Source organism: Seriola dumerili, unplaced genomic scaffold (genome assembly GCF_002260705.1).
Source record: "Seriola dumerili isolate Sdu_G_001 unplaced genomic scaffold, Sdu_1.0 BDQW01000442.1, whole genome shotgun sequence".
Classification (NCBI taxonomy): domain Eukaryota; kingdom Metazoa; phylum Chordata; class Actinopteri; order Carangiformes; family Carangidae; genus Seriola; species Seriola dumerili.
The window spans coordinates 343,874-367,849 of record NW_019174697.1 but is presented as its reverse complement, the minus strand read 5'-3'; the positions used below and the strand labels follow the sequence as shown (position 1 = coordinate 367,849).

The following is a 23,976-nucleotide window of genomic DNA, read 5'->3' as shown; positions in this document are numbered from 1 at the left end:
TACATTGTGCTGTAGACTGCGGACATCTTCGTCTCTGACAAACTCTGTGGCCCATTTTCAAAAGTTAAGCATGATTTAACAATGGCCGAGCCCAATATAATGAGTCGAATACAAGCAGGAACCTGGCAGATGTACAAAGTCAAGCCTGTTTGCCTCTATGGCAGCCAGACTATTTCCAGCTCTCTGCTCAACTCCGAACAAATTTCTGGGCAGCTACTGTTTCCTGTGCAAGAAGCTTCTTATTTGACTTTTTCAGTAAATCCCTTCTGTTGTCTCTTTTCTCACATATTACATCCTAGTCTGTCTCCAGCATTAAATTCTTCTGACTCTTTTATGCCTTTTCCCCTTCCTGATGTTTATTAAAAGTCTTTTACCAACATTCTTACATGTTCATTCTGTCAGCATGTAAGAAAAATCCAATCTGATTTTTCTCTTCAACGGCCTCAATGAGTGCAAAAACAGACTTTGGAAATATGAAAACACATGGCGTACCATGATGGCCGAGAGAGCGGAGACAGATCCGAGACAGGTGATGCCTGTGGTGTAGCTGGGATCCAGCATGTAGGGAATCATCCCACCAACGCTTCCTGCCATAAGAGTGGCGTTCAGAGCATGACGACCTGGGAGCATCAAGGGAGCACTGTTCAGCAGACCTGCACAACGAGAGAGGGAATGACGGGAAGACAAGGGAAAAGAGAAAATGATAGAGGTTAGGAATAAAAAACACCACTAATAACTGCAAATAAAGACATTCATTTATCATTCAGCTGTGAGCTTCTCATAGACAGGGGAAAAAAATCTAAGCAGTAGATTTCATGTAGCATTTATCATTAGAGTTCTCCCTCAGCAGCCACCACTTGAGACTTGTCATTAACTGAAAGTCATGCTCATGCATAATTTGTCATTATGAAACACTTGCAGCCAACATGGAAATTACAGTGTGGCTGCCAGGACTGGTGCCAGCGCATGAACCTGATGAACTCATTTTCTTTTCCATTTACATCAGGCGACAGCGGGTATGAAGCATCAGATCTCCCCTTGTTGATAATTACAGTACGACCATCATCTGTCTGCAGCATTCTAAAATAAACATATACGACTAATCCTGTTATGAGTTTTTAAAGTTCATTCAATTAAAAAAAAAAAACTATCACCATATCTATCTTGCAAACATATAAAAAGGAGTGTGGGCCTTCTCTTCACACTGGGAGTGTAAACGTTTGCTCTCTGTGTACGACTGTGCTTCTCACCTTGCAACTTGCCATACGCCACCAAAGAGCCACTGAAAGTGATGCCGCCAATGTAGGTGCCGAGGTATGCAACTATCTTGGTGAGGTTGGCTGCGGGGTCTGTGGCGAAGTGAGGGTACTCGATCATGTATTCAGCCACACAGGTGAGGACGGCAGCCAGCCCCACCAAGCTGTGGAAGGCAGCCACCAGCTGGGGCAGGTCAGTGATCTGGATCTTCTTAGCAATGGCCAGACCTACAGATACAACAAATAAATAAAGTTCAGTGGTCCTGACACACACACACACAAACACACACACACACACACAGAGATAACATGCAAAACACTGGGACTGCTGGGAAGCGGGTCCATATGAAGGACCAGGTGTTGCTGCTGAGGCCTGTTTGGGAAAATTCCAAGTTTGTGAGTGGGTCAACGCCACACGTGTGTGTGTGTGTGTGTGTGTGTGTGTGTGTGTGTGTGTGTATTACAGGAAACCTTGCCACTTTGCTACACTTGGCATTACTGTCTCTGTGGATAATTTAGTCTAGGTTTCAGCTTTGTTACTGGAAGAATTATCACTCAAATGATTAAGCTGTTGTGAGTGAGGGAGAGAAAGTGAGTAATGCATGATGCTGATCATTTCGACAAACCCCCTGGGTCTGATGGGGAGTTAGTCATGCTGCTTTTGATGTAAACATCACAGAGAGTCTCTGCGCTCAGCACACCTGCTGCTTAATCTGGCCAAGCTTGGAATACATGCACACATAAACACACACAAGGCAAAATCCATGTCCACTCATTTTCAGACAAGAGGTGTTCCATCTTCTGCAACACAATTCTGCAAGTCTCAGAGTCTGCCTGCAAGTCTGCCTTCTCTTTCATTTGACGGAAATACACACAGACTCACCAGCAGTGCCACCTACAGCCATGGCTGCGCTCATCTGTGCCAGAAGCTCAGGACTCGGTTTGAGGGCACCCAGAGTGGCAACAACCCCCCCGGCGACTCCCATCATCCCCAAAGCGTTACCCAGACGGGCTGTGCTCTGGTTGGAAAGGCCGGCCAGGGCACCAACACAGCACATACCTGAGCCCAAGTACATCATCTGGTGGGTGAGAGAGAGAGAGAGAGAGAGAGAGAGAATGGAATAAAGGGGTTATAGACAAGGATTGAGGGACCACACGATGAGAAAAAAAAGGCCAAATGATTCACTTGGAAGGTCCTGTACAACATCTGGGAAAACACAGAATACATTTGGAGGCTGATTAGCCAACTTTTACATGGTCATGGGCTGAGGGACTGAGAAAATGGTTTGTGTAGGAAACCACAGATACATGCTTGAACTAAACATATGGAGATGGCATAAACATCCTCTCACACCTGCTCAATGTTGTATCCAGACTGCAGAGCAGCAGCGTAGCCTCCGATGAAGACGCCTCCGGGAAGCAGATAGAGGTAGTTATGCTCCGGAGGATCAGTGGGACGCTTGAACATGTCCAACATCTTCTGTGTCACCAGGAAACCACCTGGGTGAGACAGAGAGAGTGACTATACCTGCTCTTAAAAGGTGCTTTACAGAACAAAAGGAATGGTAACACACTAAAAAATCTTTATTGATTAAAAAAATAGAGCAAGAAGCCAAAAAGAAAAAAAAGAGAGCAATGGAGGACAAGGATGTAAAGACCGGGAGTCAAGGTGCCTGAAATAATTAATAATTTTAGACAACAGGTGTTTTAAAGCCAATCGCTAAAATCTGTTCCCAAGAGCAATAACCAATGTTAGGAATTTAATGACTCTACTTTATGTCAGTGTAAATATTTCAAGTAGAAAATATCAAAAGTGTCAACCTGGGAGCAGACAGTGTCTCACTGCTTTATAGGAGATCACTTTACTGTGTGTATGTCTGCCTTTTTCCCCGCTGGCATGATTATAGCCACGTGCACACACACATGCACCCATACATACACGGGTGAAACAGAGGCTAGCACCTGTTTCTTTTCAGTTCATGTAATTTTAGTCTTAGACTGTCCCAGTTAAAACATGTAATAACAATCTGACTACTATTATTGCAGGCCAATCTGTGTCAATATATTAATATGGAGGAATGTTCATGTATTTAAACAACGCAAAGCCAGTTTTCACTCATTTCTTTTGGTTATTTTTTCCCCCTCAGAATGGGTCTCCTGGCACTATATTTAGAAAGCTTGCAAAAATAAAAGCAAATCAGCAACACCATCATGAGGTCTAATAAAGTCCATCTGAAATCCCACCTAGTCATTCATTTTAGTAGTCAAAAATAATGTCAACATTATTTTTAAATTTACTGTTGATATTTTTTACTATTGAAAGGAACAAACAAAATCTCTTATGGATATGTTAGAAATGCTATTTTTCTATCAAGCTATCTAACCTGCAAACTAGTATTAGCAGTGCACTTGGTGGCAGTTTGATTTTACAGTTTAAAAGTTTAAGATGAAATGATTTTGATTTGATAGGCTAGAAAGTTCTCAATCTACGCAGATGCAGAACTAATGACTTCTCGACTGGTTTATGCACAGACAGGGGAAGCAATCATGAAACCCAGAAATACTACATATTACATTTCTCCCTTTAGTGTTATGATATTTTTCATAACATGTGGGCATGTGATGTTACAGAGCAGTTGTGTACTTTATGCTGTAACAGAAAAAACGTAATGCAATTTATTTCAGTTGTAAAGAAATACATGTGCTGGTTCACGTCCACTGTATTGTTCTTTACAGGTCAATCATTGAATTGAACTGACTGTCTTAAGAAGTGTTTCTTTTAAGCCACCTATAGTCAAAGTTACTGATGAGAATTAGCTAAATGAGTGGATGGAAGATGGAATCTAATGTAAATCTGGTAGCTCAAGATATTCAACACCCAGGTGTCTTCCATAGATTTCCACATTTTACGACTATGTAGACATGGAGGGAACAAGAAACTAAAAAATTCAGGGTCTGTTTTACTGGAGCTAAATTTCTCCATTGTGTTTCGTCACTTGCCATGGAATGTTTCTTTTTCTGTGCCGAGGGGATTATGGGTAATGTGGTGAGCCGCTTTGAAATGTCCGTGTGGAACTCAACCCATGGAGAACATCAAAACTGAAATCAAACAGTGGGAAAGAAACTAGGTATTTTCTATAAAAGCTGTGGTATTTTTGCTTTAGTTAAGGGACCTAAAAACACTAAAAAGTGGTGATGCCACAGAGCCTAAAGGGCTCGTGATTTGTAGCAGGATTCACAGCCTTTGCTTTGAACTTAAAACCTTGTGGCGTCCTGCATCTCTCACACACAAAACTCCAATATGTTTCGGTGCAGCCTTAAAAAACTCACACAGAGTTGGGCTGAACTGATCCATTATGCAAGTTAACTATTCATTTGCTTGCATCAAAGTCTCCCCTGGTGTCTAGCTGTCCGCTAATAGGAGAAATTAAAACTAATTCATGGCTCAGCTCTGGAGGCACTCTCTGGTTCCCAGGACTATTAGAGAGTGATGAGTATTATAATGACTCCAGGAACACTTTGTCATTATAATAGGGATTATTAAGGGGAATAGCAGCAGTGAATGTGTGTGGTCCTAGCCTGAACCACCGACTCTGGTCTGAGCAGGTGGGTAGAAAGGGCAGCTGCAAAACTTGGTCGAAAGGCATGTTATTGTATAATCAATATAAAACATTTCAATTTTCAGCCTAAGTTGATATTTTATTGGCTTTAGGTTGCTGTAACTGGCAGGGATCACTGTGAGGTGTCTATGTGCGGGTGACTCACCAGCAATGTTGACCGAGGAGATGAAGGCGGCGAGCACAGCCAGTGTCTCAGCAGTAGTTGTTGGGGTGTAGCCTCCTCCCATCAGGGACAGACCACCCACAGCCGTCAGACCTGCAGAACACAGATATTTTAGAATTCATGAACCTCAACTTTCATAATACAATATACATGACATTGAAAACTTTGGTGAAGATGTTACAAAAACAACACAGCAACTCCACAAACACTGATTCAGACAGTCGCAGCAGAAGTTCATCTTAATGCTGATTAGAACCGTTTAATCAGCACATTCATAGACTCATTCTAAAGCTGGCTTCTTAAACTCAAAATACTCTGTTTGCTTCCCAGATTGGAAAAATAAAAAAAAATTTTGAGATAAAAAGAGAGGGAGAAAGAAAGAGAGTGAATGTGTGTGAGTGTGTTTACCAAAAGAGGCTCAGGAAACCTTGATAACATCAGTCGTGTAATGACTTACAGGCAGTAAGATGAAATAGACAGCATCCCCGGAGCCTGCATTCACACGGACTTGTTTGTGTACAATTCAAGTTGAATAACAGGTACAGTATGTGTGTGTGTGTGTGTGTGTGTGTGTGTGTGTGTGTGTATGCGTGCGAGCAGGTTTGTGCTTTAAGTCAATAGTGTTAGATTGGATTTTCAAATGAGGAAAATGTGAAGTTTGACCTCTTCTCACCCTGTTTCCCCTTTTTCGCCAACAGAGTTCATAATCATGTGTGTATATCAGCTCCTAAACAAAGCAAGTTTCAAATGCTGCCAAACATAATTTCACAACTTTTACGACATAAACACAAGCTAATTTAAAATTTCCACAGTTACAAAAGAGAACGACTATAACAGGAAGTATTTAAGCTTATTGTGATGAACATAGGAAAAGATTGAAATAACAACCTTTCCAAGCATTTGTTGTTTGGTTTCTGGAACAAATGTACGTCAAAGTGTGTCAGGCTGCTAATCATCACCTTTTCCCATATACTAATGATTAGCATCTTTTTTCTGCTGGCACAGGTCCAAGCCTACATCCATAAGGTAAACTAGATATGTTCCAGTCTACTCTTACACGGCTCTTAACTGACCTGCAACATTTGTATGCCTCCGAATACATGCGTTTCTCAATGTTCAGTAGCAGTATTGTGCTTTTTTCCCTACATATTTATCTAGATTGTTTTTTTTTTTTTTGCTATTTTTTTCCCCCACACTACTAATATCTGTAAGATATATTCACTGCTATATCTCACCCAACATTACACAGATGATTATTTGGGGCTTGTGCGTGAGGTTTTCATGCTCTGTTTGCATTTGGCCTGTGTGATCACTGAACATGGTTCTTGCTTTAGCCTTTCAGAAGGAATTTTGTTCACCTGCCGTTTACACTCACAAATCTTTTAGCCTGTTCTTGCAAGAAAATTGAGCAATCAGTGACAGGATTTTCTATTTGTTATCGCCATAAACACTCTCAAATAACACAAAATAAACTCACTGTTAATCAAGAATAATTGGTTTGTAATAATAATAATAATAATAATAATAATATATAATTATTAAATAATGACTGATAAACTGGTAATATAATATACATTCACATCCATCACATTCCTGAAACTGTATTGTGCCCAATCAGAAGGCTGAACCTGGTCATTTACAACTGACAAGCTGACGTGGTAAAGCCAAGTTTGTATCAAAGAGTTTTTAATCTAAAAAATGAAGAAGAAAAAGATACGGTTACACCATTTACGTGGAGTTTAAAAGCATGCCTGGCTACCAAAACTAACAGATTAGCCTGAAAGAAAGCCAATAGGCGTCAGTGGAGCTGCACGCATGCGCGCGCACACACACACACACACGCACACAAAGGGTGGGCCAATGACCTGTAGGTGTGTCTCTGTTACAAACATCGGGTACCTGGCTACAGGCAGAGTGTCAGAGTGTGGCTAGCTGTGAATCAGTGCTCTCAAGTAGATTAAAGCATTTATATCAGACACCAGATGTAAAGACGTACTTCAATGAGCTACTGGATATGAAACCAGTCTCTGAAAGATTTAAGATGACCCACCAGTCAGAGTCACCACTGGTTGTAACACTATAATCTCCCCATGAAGAATGTAACTGTCCCTCACGCAAACCCTGAATTCCAATACGATTCCCTAATGTCTGAGTGATCGTGTGTGTTTGTGTGTGAGTGTGTGTGTGTGTGTCTTTACGATGCCTGGCACAACAACAGAACTCTTTGGGTCTCACTGTTTCCATAACCATAGTCAGTGACAGGAATTAAAAAAAAAAGAAAGGTAAAAAGGCTACAGCAAATATGAAGGGAAAAATACCTGGACAGGGAGGAAAGGGAAAGAGGAAAAAGAGACGAGGATAAATTGAGGGCAGACAACGTGAAAAGAAGAGAGTCTCCAAACGAACTTAAGGCTAATTCATTTATTTCATTTGTGGTCCCAGATTCTACTGATATTCTTGTAGAGTTATGAGTTTTAGAATGATCCCATTGTACACTCAAACTTACATTCAAGAGTGAATTTGACAGGAGAAAATAAGGTATAAAAGGATATGTAGACCCACAGGAACAAGGAAAACAGTGTGAAGATGTGAATGTGAAAATAGGGTATAAGTGTCACTCATAAAGTTTTAAAGAAAGTGAAAAGTTTCTCTTGGTTGTTACACTGCTGGGACACCGCCACCTAGCTCTGATGTCCCGCTGTGTGCACGAGTAAACGAGCAAAGGACTTCCCTGACCCTCAAAGATCACCGACAGTGTGTTACTTCCTACCCTCAGTGTGGGTCTTCAAGTGATCAAAGCCACGAGAACACACACATGCACTTACCTCTCTAACCTCTTAACCCCTCTGTGTTAAGCGGCAGCCGACAATAAGGACACAATCTTTAAAGTTTTTATTTGGACTGAATGGCAAAACCTCAGAAAGCAACACTGCGGCTGCAGAGACGTGCTGGACTGACATGTGACATGTTTGATCTTTGAGCTTTAGTGTTTTAATGTTTTATGATTTGTTTTGAGATATCTTATTTGAGTTGTTAACTACTATTAGCCAGACATTTCTCTTCTATTAAGTCCAGCAAATTAAATTCCATATGTGTCCATGAGGAAAACTATGCTCTAATGTATTTGTATTCCCTATCTATTCTATTTGTTTTTTAAAAAATCTATTTTACTGGTTTAATTGGTACATTTCAACATTTTTATTTCTTGTGTGCATTAGTCTCAAATTTGTTAACATTTGTATTGTCTTCTCCGCCTCTCAATCATCTGTAAAGCACTAACGTGAACCAAAGATGCTATACACATAAAGTTTGATTGTATGATTAATTGAATTGCGAGAGACTGCAACTAGTTCAGACCATTTCTGAGGCTATATGACTGACTATAAGCATTGGTTACTTGAAAGTGGTTCATTTAGGGCTGCGTGATGATACTAAAATGTTCAGAAAGGTTATTTTAAGTTAAAAGATTACATAGATGACAGCTGACTATATTAGTGACTTTGAATCACGACAGGCCTGTAAACTGTGAAGTGAATAACTGTAGTCTATGTGGACCTGCTGCAGTTTACCGGACTGTCATGTTTCAGGATAGTTAGCTGACTCTGGTTATTTTGTAGAGATGTAGAGATCACTTCTACGAGAGGGAGAGACTGAAAAAAAAGACACTGACCTTAGTCCTATTTGTGTTTGTTGAAGAGACATTATCCCTGGCTATAAGAGACAAAGTTGTGGATGTTGAGTGTGTGGATTCTATTTTATTCAGTCATCACTAGTTAACCAGCCGTCTGCAGATCTCAGGCTGATGTCTTCTTTCACTTGTTGAATACAGATGAAATCTAAATTCCCAGGATACATTTTATGATGCGTTTTATGCACCATTGGTATTTATCTGATATAATCAAATCGAATCAGGAGATCAGCACCACTACCCAGCCCTATTAAACACAACTAACCTGAGATGGCGTTGGTGACAGACATGAGTGGAGAGTGCAGAGCAGGAGTGACCCCCCACACTGTGTGGTATCCAACGATCCCAGCAAGGCCGAAGGTGGTGACCATCTGAGTGAAAGCGGCGTTAGGAGCCGAGAGACCCAGACCCAGCAGGGTGGCAACACCTGGCACAGAGAGAGAGAGAGAGACGGAGACATAGTTAAAGAAAGTAAAGGGGAGTTATTTTAGCAACTAGGGAAAGATTTTGTTTCAATAATATGCAAGTTACTGAGATGAATAACCGCTCAAACTAACAGATTTCATCTGTGGCATTCACTCAATTTTCTGGACTTGTCATATAAGCCATGCGCATAGAGTCTGCCTTTCTCCCCAAGGAGGAAATAAAAACAGTGGGTTTTAGGATAAGAATATAAAACACGAAAGGACCTTGCTATTCAAGTGGTAAAGTGGTTCCCAATTTTTTTGCCTCCCATAGATTTGTCCATGTCTAGAGGCTGGAAGACATGAACTAGCCAATACTTCACAAAATGACTACAGGGAAGTCAGAAAAATAAATGTTATTTTGGGAAAAGATATATGTATATAACCATAAATATATATGGATATAAACACACACACACATATATATGTATATATGTTTTTTTGGGGTTATTTTTCTATGCTGTTATCTTCATTCAACCCCCCTCGATTAATCTCTAGAAATAAAGTTCCTTAACTCTAAACCCATCTGGTTGACTGTTAGATGTGGTCGGCATCTGACCACCCATGTTGTCCTTATTTCCTGTTAGTTGAACTCACATGTACAGTTATCAGTCAAAGAGAAGTTTGTCTGACTAAATTTGTGACACTGCTGTCGTGTAACGACCTTTCTTCACCAGACTAACTGTTGCGGCAACAGAACTTGTCTGTGTCCATGACAGTCAATACAAAAATATTAAAATGACTATGTTACATGCCAGGCTAATAAGCATGTAACCAGCACTAACCAAGTTCTCACTCTTTAAAAACAGAGCAGTTAACATCAGTAGCTGTGTGGTGGTGTTAAGTAGGAAACTACTCCAGCACCTAAACAATGTGTGAACCATATTAACTGCATGTGGTGCACTTACACAGAGGGCTGTGTGGCACCATGGGAACCACTCACTACAGCACTACATCAAACAAACACTCAGTGTGACACTGTTTTTACAATGCACACTTCCTGACACTAACAGGGTGTCTGTGTGTGTGTGTGTGTGTGTGTGTGTGTGTGTGTGTGTGTGTGTGTTTGTAATCTCTGTCACTTCTCACCTCCTGTGCACATTCCTGCAGTGACCTAAAAAGCTGATTATTAACCTTCACCTTATGGCTGGACCTCAGCATCCCTTAAGACCCAATTTACTCAGACTTAGCATTGTCCTGATTTTTCTACTTAACCAGAAAATCTAAATTTAATGGCACATTCAGTTTTAATGGCAACAACTGACCTCCAGTGTACACGCTAGCAGTGGTGAGTGTAGCCCTGAAGGGGGAGACTTGTGCGGCCTTCTGTGCCTCCAGTTCCTGGACAGACTTGGGTTTAGGAGGAGCTGCAGTTGGCAAATTGTTAGGCTGAGGAGCAGGGAACAGGTTCTTTCCATTCTGAAAGTGACAATAAATAGAAAATGGTACAATGTGAAAGGTAGAAAGAGGGAACCTTTACCTTGTAGAGAAGAGATGAATGGTCAATGAGGGCAGCCATTACTTTGTGATATCAACAATATCAAATGACATTTCTAAAGAAGTGATTTGAGGTCTGCCTTTATTCCCTGATCTCATTACCCGATTCTCGGCAAAGACCTCTGCTGCATTAGTAAATCTGTGAAACATTAGACTATGCTGTCAAGATCAAAGAAAGCAAACTAATGATCAGTGGGTACCGTAACTAATATCTGTATTTCAGCATCATTTATAAGCTTTATAAGATCACTGCTGTGATCAGATATGGGTCAAAATACTATCTGCACTCTGTGTTTACTTGAAAAATTGAAAAATTGAACATAGCTTGACTGCGACTGATTAGAGCAAATCATTTATAAATAAATAAATAAATAAAATATAATTACTGCCTCTCGGTTGTATGCCTCCACCACTCACACTAATTACAGGTTACATCCGTGTTCATCAAGAGTCATATAAAGTATTAACCATTTGTGTAAAACTTTGTCATAATTGTGTGAATTTTTGAGTTATGGCTAAAGACGTATTTTATGTGGTAACAATGACCTTGACCTTTGACCTTTCACCACCAAAATCTGATCAGTTTGTCCTTGAGTCCAAGTGAACATTTGTGCCAAATTTGAATAGACTCCCTTAAGGAGCTCCAGAGATGCTGCGTTCACAAGGGCAAAATCATATTTTGAGGTCACCGTGACCTTGACCTTTGACAAATTGCTACAAACCAACCAATCAGAAACCAGCCTTTACCTTTGACTACAAAAATCTAATCTGTTCATCCTTGAGTCCAAGTGAATGTTTGTGTCAAATTTGAACCATTTCGCTCAGCGTTACTGACATGGATATTAAAGAAATAAAGCCACATCTACAGTAGCGGTGGTGGTGGAGCTTCACTGCCTCACACACACTAAATAAAGATGCTACACCTCTGTAACTAACAATAGAGTCAGACAGTTAAAAGATTTTTGAGGCTGATCCTGACATTCATATTAAAGAGTTAAAAAAAATCTCAGAACATATTTGTTATCAAATTTGTTTATTTTTACATTAACATAAATTTACTTAACAGATCTGCAATAACCATAATTTGGTTATTGCAGATCTGTGACCACAATCTGTACCGAGGACATTTTACAGCTGAAAAATGAACTTGTGCGACACCACTTCTAAACTAAGGGAAAAAAGGAGGGGAGCTGTTCAGCGTAGGAAGGTGAGAAACGTAATCTGCTAAACTTCATATGACACAATGCAGAAGAAGAGTGGACTGGCAGCTACCCTGGATAACAATTAATTAATTGGATGGACAAAATAAGCTTCAGTCCTAATGACATGACAATAACTCCTTCATTAGCCACAGCTGAACAGACCAAATTAAAATAAATTCATTAAATAACCCAATGCTATATCAAAAGTGATAATAAAATAATGCCAATGATTGAAAAGTAGAATAAAGTTCTGAGGAGTAGATTATGCCAGATTTACCCTGAGTCGTACTCTTTATAATGTAATTTTATTTGCTGCAATTAAAGAATTTTATTGTCTGAAACATTTTTATAACCAATTTATAAGTGACTTAATATTTCCACTTGAAAGGCTAAATCAAGGGCTTTGTTTCAGTAAAATCATAAAGACAGAAAACCATGCTGCTGCATGGTCTACTGAGGAGAAATGACTCCATAGGGAACTGTAGACATGCTGCAAGTAGATACGAGTAAGAAGGGAATTATGTGTCCTTAGGGTGACATCTAGTGACTGTGGCAGAGACCCACAAGGCATTTTCAATGATTTTCTATATGACTGCATGAAATTTGTGGGAAATCTCAGCTGCGCACATACACGCTTGTTGGTTTGACAGCTGGCCACATGAGACCTCGTACCTGCATGACGACGGATCCTCTGACAACGTGATCCATGGTCCCATAGTCGAACAAATCCTTGACGTCCAGGTAAAAGTTCTCCTTGCCAGGGCTGACAGCCCTCATCAGCTTAGTGATGTTGTTGGAGTAGAGAGTGCTGGACTGTGTTGGCAAACGGCTGGGCAGGTCTGTGAAGCCGATATGGGTCACTCCCTAAAAGAAAGAAAAAAGAAGTTTTGTGGTGTTGCACCAAACTGGAAGGGAAAACCAATGACAGATGATGTGTGATATCCTCAAAAGACAATCAACACAAAGCAAAAAACACCTATTAGATTTGGTATGAACATGAGCAAGTGTGGGCAGTATGTGCACTGACCTTGTGTACCGACAGCTCGCCAGGCACTGTGGTCTCAATGTTTCCTCCAGCCTCAGCAGCCAGGTCCACCACCACTGAGCCATCTTTCATGCTCTCTACCATTGGTTTGGTGATCAGGATGGGTGCCCGCCTACCTGCAATGTTAAAATGGACACACAGACATCAAGGCACGACTTGTCACATTTACTATACATTAAGGTTCAAATCAAATGCCTAAAAATCTGTGTAGAAATGTGGTGAAAAAGCTACAAATATACACAGACCTCCAGGCCACATTATGGCCTACCAAGCGACTAACATTCACAACAGCTGAGCTCACTGTGGCCATGTACAGAAACAGAAACCCAGAGTAACGGAACAAAAATGAAGCTGTTATAAAATATGTTCTGGTACATTCCGGTAAAATTATTTTTAATGTTCAATATTCCGTGACTTGTCCTTTTTTATTTCTAAATTCTCTGACTACTTGCCCAGAATACATGTCTCATATTCTGTGACATTCCAGATATTCCACGACCAGGGGGGAAAGCTATTTACATGGCCTTGAGTTTAAGCACAGTCTATCATGGAAACGTGTCCTTCACTTTATAAATTTAGAGTCAGCGTTTATGTTGTGCCTGAGTTTGTGCTTCTGTGCATACCAGGGATTAGAGCTGTGCTGATGACAATGTCCACCTCCTGACACTGTTTGGCAAACAGCTTCATCTCTGCCTCTATGAACTCTTTAGACATTTCCTTGGCGTAGCCTCCCTGGCCCTCTCCTGACTCCTTAATGTCCACCTCCAGCGGCTCTGCGCCCAGAGATTTAAACTGCTCCAAAGCTGCAGCTCTGGGAGAGGGGGAGATGAGGTGTCAGAGGTGATTTCTTTGTCAGGCAAGAGGGAAAATATCTCTGATAGAACATGAGAACACACACATGTGCATATTCAAAATTTCCATTCTCTAAACTGGTAATGCAATTGTTTGTCCTTAAAACCGAATACATAACTGTACTATATGGCAGGATGCCTTAAGATGCATACACCTGAAAGGTTCAGTATATAAACAGTTAAAGTAAAGATTTTCTTGCAGACAGCATTTTTTTTTGTACAATTCTAATTTATTGTATTTACCTTCAGAAATCATGAGAAACCTCTCTATATAATAATATGCATTGTTAGTGGCAGAGTCCGCCACACACAGAAGGGATTTACAGGAAATGAGGCATGCATGAAATACAGTGTAATTTTATCTCATTCATAACTGCCTCACTGTTCACTGTTCTCTTCACACCATATTACGTTACTGCTAATGCAAACTGAAGATTTAATGGCGCTGCTGCTTCACAATAAAAAGCATTCAGCTGACAAAACATTTATTTATTTATTTCCTTATTTTACATTTATTGTGAAGAAGCCACAGGAGCCGCAATGTGTTTTTCACTGACAAATCAAATCCACACATATCACATCCCATTACTGTTGTTACTCTTACATTACCACCTCAGACTTTTTCATGACAAAACTGACCATATCAGCTGGTGAACAAGACAAATAATTTCATCTTACTCTGCACCTGTGTTGAAATACAATCAGTATTCATTTAATTTGTAATTTATACATATCATATCAAAAACAAACCTGGTATCAAATCCTCTGACAATGGCCCCCATGGCTCTGGCACTTCCAGCAGCTGCCAATCCAGCCACACCACCTCCAATGATCAGCACCTATTCAAAAACACATATATGGGATGGGATGACAATACAGCCACGTGGCCTGTTCAAAGTTAAAACTGGCATACACACACACATTCACACTTTGGATAACACTTAAAGAAACACACGCACTCATACTACTACGCACCTTTGCAGGTGGCACTTTCCCAGCTGCTGTGATTTGTCCAGTGAAAAAGCGGCCGAAGCTGTTGGCTGCCAGCACAACTGCCTTGTACCTAAAATTACAGAGGACACCAACACAGGAAATGATCAATCAAAATAAATCTAATTATGAACTGTTCTTTCATGTGCTTAAACATGTCCAATTAAGACATTACCAAACTGTTAATGATAGACGGCTGAGAACAAAGCCAGCCAAGTTAACTAACTAGCTAGCCAATGCTACAAGTCTTTTAAGCAAGAAGTCGTCCCAACTATTGCCACATTGCTTGCTTTTTATATTTGAAGGGTATTTTAAATATGAACAGTATATCAATATAGAGTATAAACATACACCGTACATACGATCATATCAGTGAATCTTTCAAGTTGACCCTTCTCATAAAAACAGTCAACACCTGAAGGCACCATGTACAAACCCTGCAATGTTTGCCATGGAGCTCAGTGCGTCGTAACCCTGAGCGATGGTGACTCGCGGAACCTGGTCCATAGCCAGGACAGTGGCTTTCTTCTGGGACAGCATGTCCATCAACTCAGGGTTCTGAGCTGGGTAGATGAAGCTGATTAAAGTGGCTGCTTCCTTCATCATCTCCACCTCATGGACACCCAAAGCCGGGTTGAAAGTGGGAGCACGGACCTGGAAGCAGAAAAATATGGTCGGAGAAGATAAGTGGACAGGGACAACATGAGAAGAAAAGCAATATATTCATCCTTCAACCTTACCCTCTAAGCACATCAAGTACACTCATGACAACTTAAAACCTCTTTTACTACTCAAATCTACACTTCTTTCATTCATTCATTCACACACCTGGAAATGTTTGATAAGAATAAAAATCCCTGCACGTGTCAGCCTGCTTTTCATATTCTTCCCTACTCTTCCCTCTCCATTTTTCTGCCTAAACTACCGTGTCTAAGTAAAGACATACTTCACAGTTACTTGTTGTTTTAGCCTAGGAGCACTGGCTCTCTCCCACATTCCCATGCTCCGTCATTCCCCCTCTTCCTGCAGCACCAACACCACAAAATGCACATTAGGTACAAAAAGCTGCTGCCATGTTCAAAACACTGACTGGCCCACCCTGTTCCATCCTTTATCCCTCATTAACTCTTCTTATACCTTCCTCCTCCCCCTCTCTGGACTTGACGAACTATTAAATACCCCCCCCCCACCTCACTTTAATCCTACCTTAACCACCACGTCAGACGCCAAGACATCTTTAATGTCTTTAATTGTTGCTCCAGCCTGGGTGTACTGTTCATCAGCGAACTTAGAAGGCTCTCCGGCTCCAGACTCCACAATGACATTGAAACCCTGTTTGATGAGCGCCTGCACACCAGCGGGAGACAGCGCCACACGACGTTCACTCTGGAAAATTTCTTTGGGAACGCCGACTGTGAGTTGTTTGTATGGAATACCTGGAGGAGACAAAGAGAAACAATACAGGAGTATGTGAGATAAGCAACAGCTGTTGTATGAATTCATTTATGCACATTTCATTCCTTAATGACGACAGAGTCACCCATGCCAGGATAATGAACTGTTATTTCTGGCCTTGTTGAAACCTATTATGGGGAAATGGTTTTTAAAACCAACAGGCTACAGAGACCAAAGCAGATTAAGCTTTTTCCAAAAGTTTTTTCACAAAGTATTTCACAATGTTTTCTCAGTTTTCTCAGTTTAACAAAAAAAAACACAGATATGAGGATGAAAGAAATGTGCACAATGTGTTTCCAAACAACAGTTACACAAAAAACACACAGGATACAGCTATTTTGTTGACTGAATGGATCATTGCAGATATATGTATGACTGATCACTTTCTCTCTTTCACAAGTTAGAGCTCATGATTTAAGAAGAGGACAGTTCAAGAAGAAAAAAAAATCATCATTAAGATCAAAACAACACAAGAAAAATACTCTTTCAGGCAGATACCACTGCAGCTTCAAGGAGAAATTACCTCAGCAAATGACCGTGAGTGGAGTTCAAACTGAGTTTACCATAAATACAGAATATGCAGTAGTCAAGGTCACTCAGTGTGCTGTAACAACATTACCATCTACAGCCATGCTACCCTCTCTGAAGCTTTTCACCAGTTTAATTATTAATAATAGTTTCTATACGTTGCTAATCAGAGGCTGATGAAAATGTCATTAGTTTTGCAGGTATTTGGTCATTCAAAGCATTTTAGCCTGATAGCGGCGCTATGAATGTCTGAACTAAATATCATGGTAATCCATTCCCTAATGTGTGAACATTTCACACTGAATCAAAAGTTTCAACAGTCAGAGTCAGCAGACTTTTTCATCTAAGGGCACTGCAGGACGGGATACGGTATTGAAGGGCATCTCACCAGGGAAATACTGTAAATCACTGTCAAACTTGTCTTTATTTAAAGTCACACGGCCCATTTATATTCTAAAATGAGAAATTAAAACACAGACAAATGTTTTCACTGTGGATCCAGACAGCTTTGCTTTGTTGTCCAAGATTTTTGCTATTCAAAGCACAGCCGTTCCAAAACTGTACGAACAAGAGGGGAGCTTAAAATGAGAATGACATTGGTAAAGGAAAGAAACACAGGAGACTAATGAGTAACCAATGTGAGAATGACTAAGACAAAAACAGAATAAAGTGGCTGAAAATCATTTTAGTGGTCTTATTCGTGTCTGGTGTTCAAGCAACAGGCAGGTCACATGTTGTGTTGGCTCCTACGGAAAATTCCACTGCAGCCCTTTCCCACTGTCTCCTCGTCTATATATAAACACTAGCGCCTCTGACAGGCTGCCGTTCCTCTAACCCTGCTTTCGTGACCTGTCCTCTAATAACTTCTATTTTACAAAAAAACTCCACAGCACCTGAAAAACTAAAAAAAAAAAAAAAAAAACTGTTTCCAGCTGTCCATTTGATTTTTGAAAGTCTATAAACCAAGAGTGGCCACGTTGCACTGCTGGTATACTGTTGTTTCTACCAACACATTTTGCAGTCAGGTAGCAATCATCTTGAGACTCAGAGATTAAAGAGAGAGAGACTGGCAGCCTATCCCGTGGCCATCGGATTTCTGAACAAAAATTATGTTCAGAATGAGGACACAAGTAGACACATCCATCCACCACTATAGGCTGAGAAGGCTAGTGAGCATTACCTTGTTTAGACTTTACATATTTGACTTTTAAGTGCTGTGAGTGATCTCATAGTAGAGGTGATATGATAACCCTTAAAACTCACCATCTTGATTAAAGATAAGCGTCATAAGTGTGTGAACTTCAGTGTACTTAACAACAAAACTCTAAGGGTCACATGTAAAGAGTCTCTCTGTAGGATTTTGTTAAATTCTTCTTATTAAGTTTTTCCAAGAAGTTACCTGAGCCAGTTGTTGGCTGAGCCCAGTTCCAAGCTGGGTATCTGCCCCCAAACCAGAGCCACAAGTGAAGCACTGGCCTACTGGGCCCTTCAAGCACTGAGGCCTCATGGGTACCCACAACGTGTTTAGGTAAGAAAGACCCAAAAATAAAAATCAACTGAACAATGTAATTTCAAAGCTATGCCATTAGGACAATGTGGAAAAAATTTAGTCCCCACATTCAATTTCAGTGGAAGTTGTTGTTCTCTGTTGACACAGCAAGGTATAAATGATTCTGTAATATCTTTCAGTTGTATAATCTTTCCTTACAGTATTAACCCATGTTTTTGAGTCTGATAAGCCTTCCAACTCCTGGATGTATGACTTAAACTTGCCTCCCCGAGATAGATTGTATTTATCTGTCTCACCAGCACCTGAAGCAACCAAACCCCGAGGGCCCTGTTTTCAGTTTGCACGCCCACTGAGGCTGCTGTGTCTCTTTCACAATGTAAAAAGAGACAGATCTACATAGGTAGCATCTGCTAACCAAGAAGCAAAATTAGTGTATTCATTTAACAATACTAGTTCCATAAACAAGTGCATCTAAGATGGTAATGCTAGCAACTGTCCATATATAAAGCACAGTGTCACTCAGTTCACAAATGCACCCTCACATCAACGTGCGGCCTCAGTCTATACTGCACATCTATAGGCTCCCCAGAGGTCAAAGCATAAGTGCGTGTGGTGTTACCTCTCCTCTACTTCTCTGACAGATTGTAAGCTGATACTTGTGTGTCCAGAATAGACCCTGCCAGCTGTTTCTGGAGCCAACTGAACTGTAGGAATGTAGTCAATCTAGTCAAAGTGAAACAGGTCACCAGCACCCCTTTAACACTGGACTACACAGAGATAGAGGGACATTGGCACAAGCATGAACCCAGCATGCACAGACATGAAGCACCTGCAACCAGCTGGCACTGGCTTTCGCAGTACACACACACGCACGTGCACACGCGCACACACATACAGAGACAGAGAGAGACAGAGAGACAGAGAGAGAGAGAGAGAGAGAGAGAGACAGAGAGAGAGACCTTCTGTCTGGTTAGTGGGTATAGAGTGAGGTCATGGAAAAATGCAGAATAATGCCTGAGGCCTGCATTATCCTGAATGTGACCTTGGAGCTCAGAGCAAATGAAGGTGGCAACACTGACCATTAAAATAGACTTCTAAGAGTTAAAGGGAAAAAGCTAATGTATGGAGTTAAGGAGAAACAGGATTTTCCCCTGTTTGGTTTTATTCATCTCTATTTTGCCTAAACAGTGGATTAACTTCTACAATGTGCAAACCTTAAAAAGGAGTGAGCATGCAGAGAAAAAGAATGAATGAATGGTAGCTCTACAGTATAATTACATGAGAATGACAGATTTGTCTCACCAGTTGCAAAGGCCAATGAAAGCATAATGTCTGTCTTTTTCAATTTTTACTGAAAACCTCTGTCTATGTTTATGTAATGAGTAGGCGACACCTGCACCTGATACACAGGTGTATGAGAAAGCAACCAGAAGCTACAGGTGGCATTGCTTTCACGCTGCTATCAGTAGTAAAACATGTCTCTATAAACTTGGGTTTCAAATGTTTTAAAGGAGGAGGAAAATCAGCCTGAATTACACCATCCAATTACGATCTTGTTTACGTACAGCACTTCTACCATAAAATATACTGATTCTGAATCTAAATGCATGTATACTGTGCTGTATGTAGTACGCAATTATGCAGTTTTGTACTGCAGCAGTTTGTACTGCATTGAAACACTTACATCTAGGTTAGAAATGCTCAGGCTAACAATAATTTGCTGACATAGAACTGGGTCGTCCTGCCAACTTCAGAGTTTTCAGGCCATCCACATATTATCTAAGAGTCTACAGTGTATAAATATTTTCTGATTGAGTTCCAGCACACTGCTCTCAGTTAGCTTTAAAAGTATTATCTATTGTCTGCGGCTGGTGTGACATACACCTAAGAAAGAAGGAGCTATATAAAGGGACATAAGTAGTGAATTAAGTGATTAATTCATCATCAAAATGGTTTTAGATTAATTTTATATTGCTCTACTAATCAGTTCATGGTTGAACGGAATGTAGTGAGTGACACAACCATTAGAAGAGGAAAGAGAGCTATCCAATGTGAACAATCCCTACATACATCATTTACATATGGTACCTGTACAATTAAGATGCTATTGCTAACCTCATTATCTTAGCTTGTCTACCAGCGTAGGCATGCTGTCAAAAAAATCAAATGCCCAAAGCACTGACACCTTATTAGTATATGAGTTTTATTTGCTCAGGGATGGCTGGAGAAGATTTAACGGTTGCAGTGACACTGGGACAGCCAGTCACCGTCACAACCTCTATGCTTTCTCTCTATGCTGTGCATACAAGACACATGTTTTTTATGGATAATGTGATACAGTAAAGTCAGTGACCTCAGTGGAGCTCCTTCATTGCAAGAACATTGAGTTGATTCATCCTTTCTAATCAACAAATCTCAGTTTTCTGCAGTTTTTGCACTGACTGTAGAATTAAATGCTTTCTGTAAATTATTCTTGTTACACATGCCCCTGTAAAATCTCTGTGTATGTGTAGCATCTTACCTGGACTGGCACATCGTCCAAGGGCTTGATGGGTCCTGAAAAAACGAATGCATGATGATTTTATTGTACGGCTGCTCTGCAGCTTCATACAGGAAACTCCGCTGAACACAGGGGCTGAGCAGCTGGCCGCCACTACACGTAGGAGGCTCGCCATGGTGCACACACACCCGACACTCACACACCAGGAGGAGCTCTAAAGGACAGGCAGCACCCCTCCTGAGGAAGAGACATGAGAGACAGGTGAGAGATAAGGGCACCAACAAACAGAGAGGGGGAGGGGGGTTATGGGTAAAGAAGAATAACAGGAAGATGAAAGTATGAAAGTGAAAATAAGATGATGTCACTACTTTTTCCCAGCATTATCAGCTAACTGCTCACACTTACATTTGAAAAAGTTCCACAGAAATATGTCGCTACCTGTTCACTTGTAGAACAAGCACAAGACCACAACCTTTGTTTATGCAACAGGTCACATTCACTGATAAAACATTCCTACATGCATTTGTACCTAAATCCAATATATTCTGGCTGCTGGGTTCACATTATGATTCTGTCCTAGGTTTTTGTCATCATACAAGCATACGTTTATTTCTGACCCATTTTCTGCAAGGATAATTTTGGAAAGAAAAAAATGGGTCACGTCTGTATATTCACAAAATCATGTACAACCACAGTCACCTCTTTAAACTGCAGCCCACTGAATGACTCTGAGGCGGCAAACATGCATGAACGACTACATGTTTACTTAAAAGGGAGATAATGGAACTGGGATAGACTGGGATAGCTTGGCTGGCATAGTAGGGTTTAGACTAGAATTAACTGGCAATAGACTCCACTCTGTCATTCTGTGTGCCCTCACCCCTGTGTTCAAGAGTCCAAACCAAATAAAAACTTAGAGTAATAAACACATTAACTCAAGTCATTCATCAAGTAAAAATGCCTGTCATTTGCTGGTACCAGCTTCCGATATGAGAATGTCCTGCTTTTCTCTTTTCTATTTTGATGTAAACTGAATATTTTGGGGTTTTGGGTTCTTCTGAACTTGTGACTGGCATTTTTCAATTTTCAGCAATAACTGACCATTAAAACTCCAATCCATTCTCTGTTGATCAGCTAATCACTGCAGCTCTAATCAATATATCATTACATCTAATAAAAGTCATACAATCAAAGCACAGAGAAAAGTTCTGATCTATAAGCATTTTGGAAGTAGATTGTCAGTTGTGTTTGCTGATTATATTTTGGATTAGTTGATTAATAATTTTGGACCATAATTACAAAACATTGTGGAAAAATGCCCATCAAATTTTTTTTACCAGTGTCCAAGTTGATATCTTCAATTTTATTTGTGCAACTAACAATCCAAAACCCAAATATATTGTCTTTATTATCATAGAAAAGAAACTAAGAAAAGCAACAATTCTGCACCCTGAAGTGAAAACTGTTGACTAACTAGCGATTCATTGACACTACTTTAACTGATGACTGATGAGAACCACAAAAACGAGCTACGTTAAGAGCAGACGGGATTAACAGTCACATTACGGCCTGTGTGTGTTGTTTTATCATATCTGACCTGTCATTAAAAAACACTCAAGCTAACACGTCATCAAATTATGAATCACTGAGATTCAGCTAACATTTTGCTGACGTTAGCTTATAAGAAAAAAGGATGAACACGATCATCTTTGTCTTTGTCTTGAAAAGTGCCGGATTAAACCCGGGTCAGGACTTGAACACCTCTCATACACCCCTGGCTGTGAATAAAAACAAATGTTTTCGTTTAAACCAGTAGCCTCCATGCAGCAACATGAGAACCTGAGGCGTAAAACTGACGGATTTAGTGTGTTGTTAGTGAACCAGTGCACGGTGCCGTTTCTCTATGAGTCAGAGATCAACATGGTTATTATCCAGGCGAGCACCACTTCTCTCTTTTTGTCTCCACTCCCTGTGAAATCTAGCGGGGCGGTGGTGGTGGTGGTGGTGGTGGCAGCGGCGATGGTGGTGGTGGGAAGGGAAAAAGCTACAATGAGCTAACTAGCGCGCTAGCTGGCGGCTAACCCATATCTGTTTCGTGCATGAAAGCGACGTATGACTCAAAAAGCTCCCTACACAGGCACAGAAATGCAAAGCGAAACAAATGCGTGGTGAAAAGTGAGAGTGGAAAAGTTAGCGGCAGGTAAGTCGACTGACCTTTGCAGACAGTCCTGGCTCTGTGCAGCACAGGCGAACTTTCTGTCGACCCGGAAGATGTCTGCAGAAGCCGCTGGTGTTCAATATTGCTGGATCATATGAGAAGCATCAGAGGATATCCGATGACTTCTGATGTGCTGGCTGTGCCTGACCAACGGGACATGACAAAAGCCATTAAAAAAATGTGTGTATATAAATATATATATCGCTCAATGAAAGTTACATCAACATTTTGTTAATTGACAATAACATTATAACATTTATGTTCATATTTTATACACTCAACCGAATTGTCACTTAATTTCGGTACAAACTTGTGTTAAAAATCAGTTTGAAGCATATGCATAAGTAGATTTCTAAACAGAACTGCATACACATCCATGCACACTGATAAAGATGTTAATGATTTAGTACATTTATATATTGTACAACATTATATATACTTTATACAGTCTATGACTGTACTGTAGTAGGTTCAGAAATGGCGTCTCGAAAGTAAACCATACGGAAGATGCAGTTCTATATACTCCCACTGAGGGTCACCCGTTTACTATTTGTAATCCACCAACGTACTGTGGGATAATATCTATCTATCTATCTATCTATCTATCTATCTATCTATCTATCTATCTATCTATCTATCTATCTATCTATCTATCTATCTATCTGTCTGTCTGTCTGTCTGTCTGTCTGTCTGTCTGTCTGTCTGTCTGTCTGTCTGTCTGTCTGTCTGTCATATATCTATCTAAGTGTTTCGTTTTCTTTAAGACTTTAATACATATTGGTTAATTGTACACAAAATGATTTGGTTTAGTCGCATCATTGTTTGCGTTGAAAAACCATTAATATATATTCACAACAAGGAGTGTAGTGCTATTTTTTAAGTAGCAGAGCGCACCTATGACTTGTAAGTTTCTAATTTTCTAAGGTTTTCTAAGTTTACATACATTAGTCAACTATAATTGATTCCATGATCAAATAATTTACAAATAA

General features: G+C 40.3%; 1 protein-coding gene across 1 annotated transcript in view; it reads right to left on the bottom strand.

Annotated features, from left to right (window-relative positions):
- Window positions 1-23,066, bottom strand: part of LOC111234159 (NAD(P) transhydrogenase, mitochondrial-like) — a 34,306-nt gene extending 11,240 nt beyond the window's left edge. Inside the window, exons 1-16 of the mRNA XM_022762101.1 lie at window positions 22,984-23,066; window positions 20,791-21,006; window positions 15,983-16,212; window positions 15,213-15,430; window positions 14,762-14,849; window positions 14,537-14,625; window positions 13,559-13,746; window positions 12,918-13,051; window positions 12,563-12,754; window positions 10,457-10,610; window positions 8,993-9,154; window positions 5,022-5,132; window positions 2,611-2,756; window positions 2,140-2,335; window positions 1,251-1,484; window positions 493-653 (exon numbers count right to left, since the gene is read on the bottom strand). Of these exons, the coding sequence (XP_022617822.1) occupies window positions 493-653; window positions 1,251-1,484; window positions 2,140-2,335; window positions 2,611-2,756; window positions 5,022-5,132; window positions 8,993-9,154; window positions 10,457-10,610; window positions 12,563-12,754; window positions 12,918-13,051; window positions 13,559-13,746; window positions 14,537-14,625; window positions 14,762-14,849; window positions 15,213-15,430; window positions 15,983-16,212; window positions 20,791-20,944 (2,457 nt within the window). The 5' untranslated portion in view covers window positions 20,945-21,006; window positions 22,984-23,066. The remainder of the gene's footprint in view (window positions 1-492; window positions 654-1,250; window positions 1,485-2,139; window positions 2,336-2,610; window positions 2,757-5,021; window positions 5,133-8,992; window positions 9,155-10,456; window positions 10,611-12,562; window positions 12,755-12,917; window positions 13,052-13,558; window positions 13,747-14,536; window positions 14,626-14,761; window positions 14,850-15,212; window positions 15,431-15,982; window positions 16,213-20,790; window positions 21,007-22,983) is intronic.
- Between the last annotated feature and the right edge of the window lie 910 nt (window positions 23,067-23,976).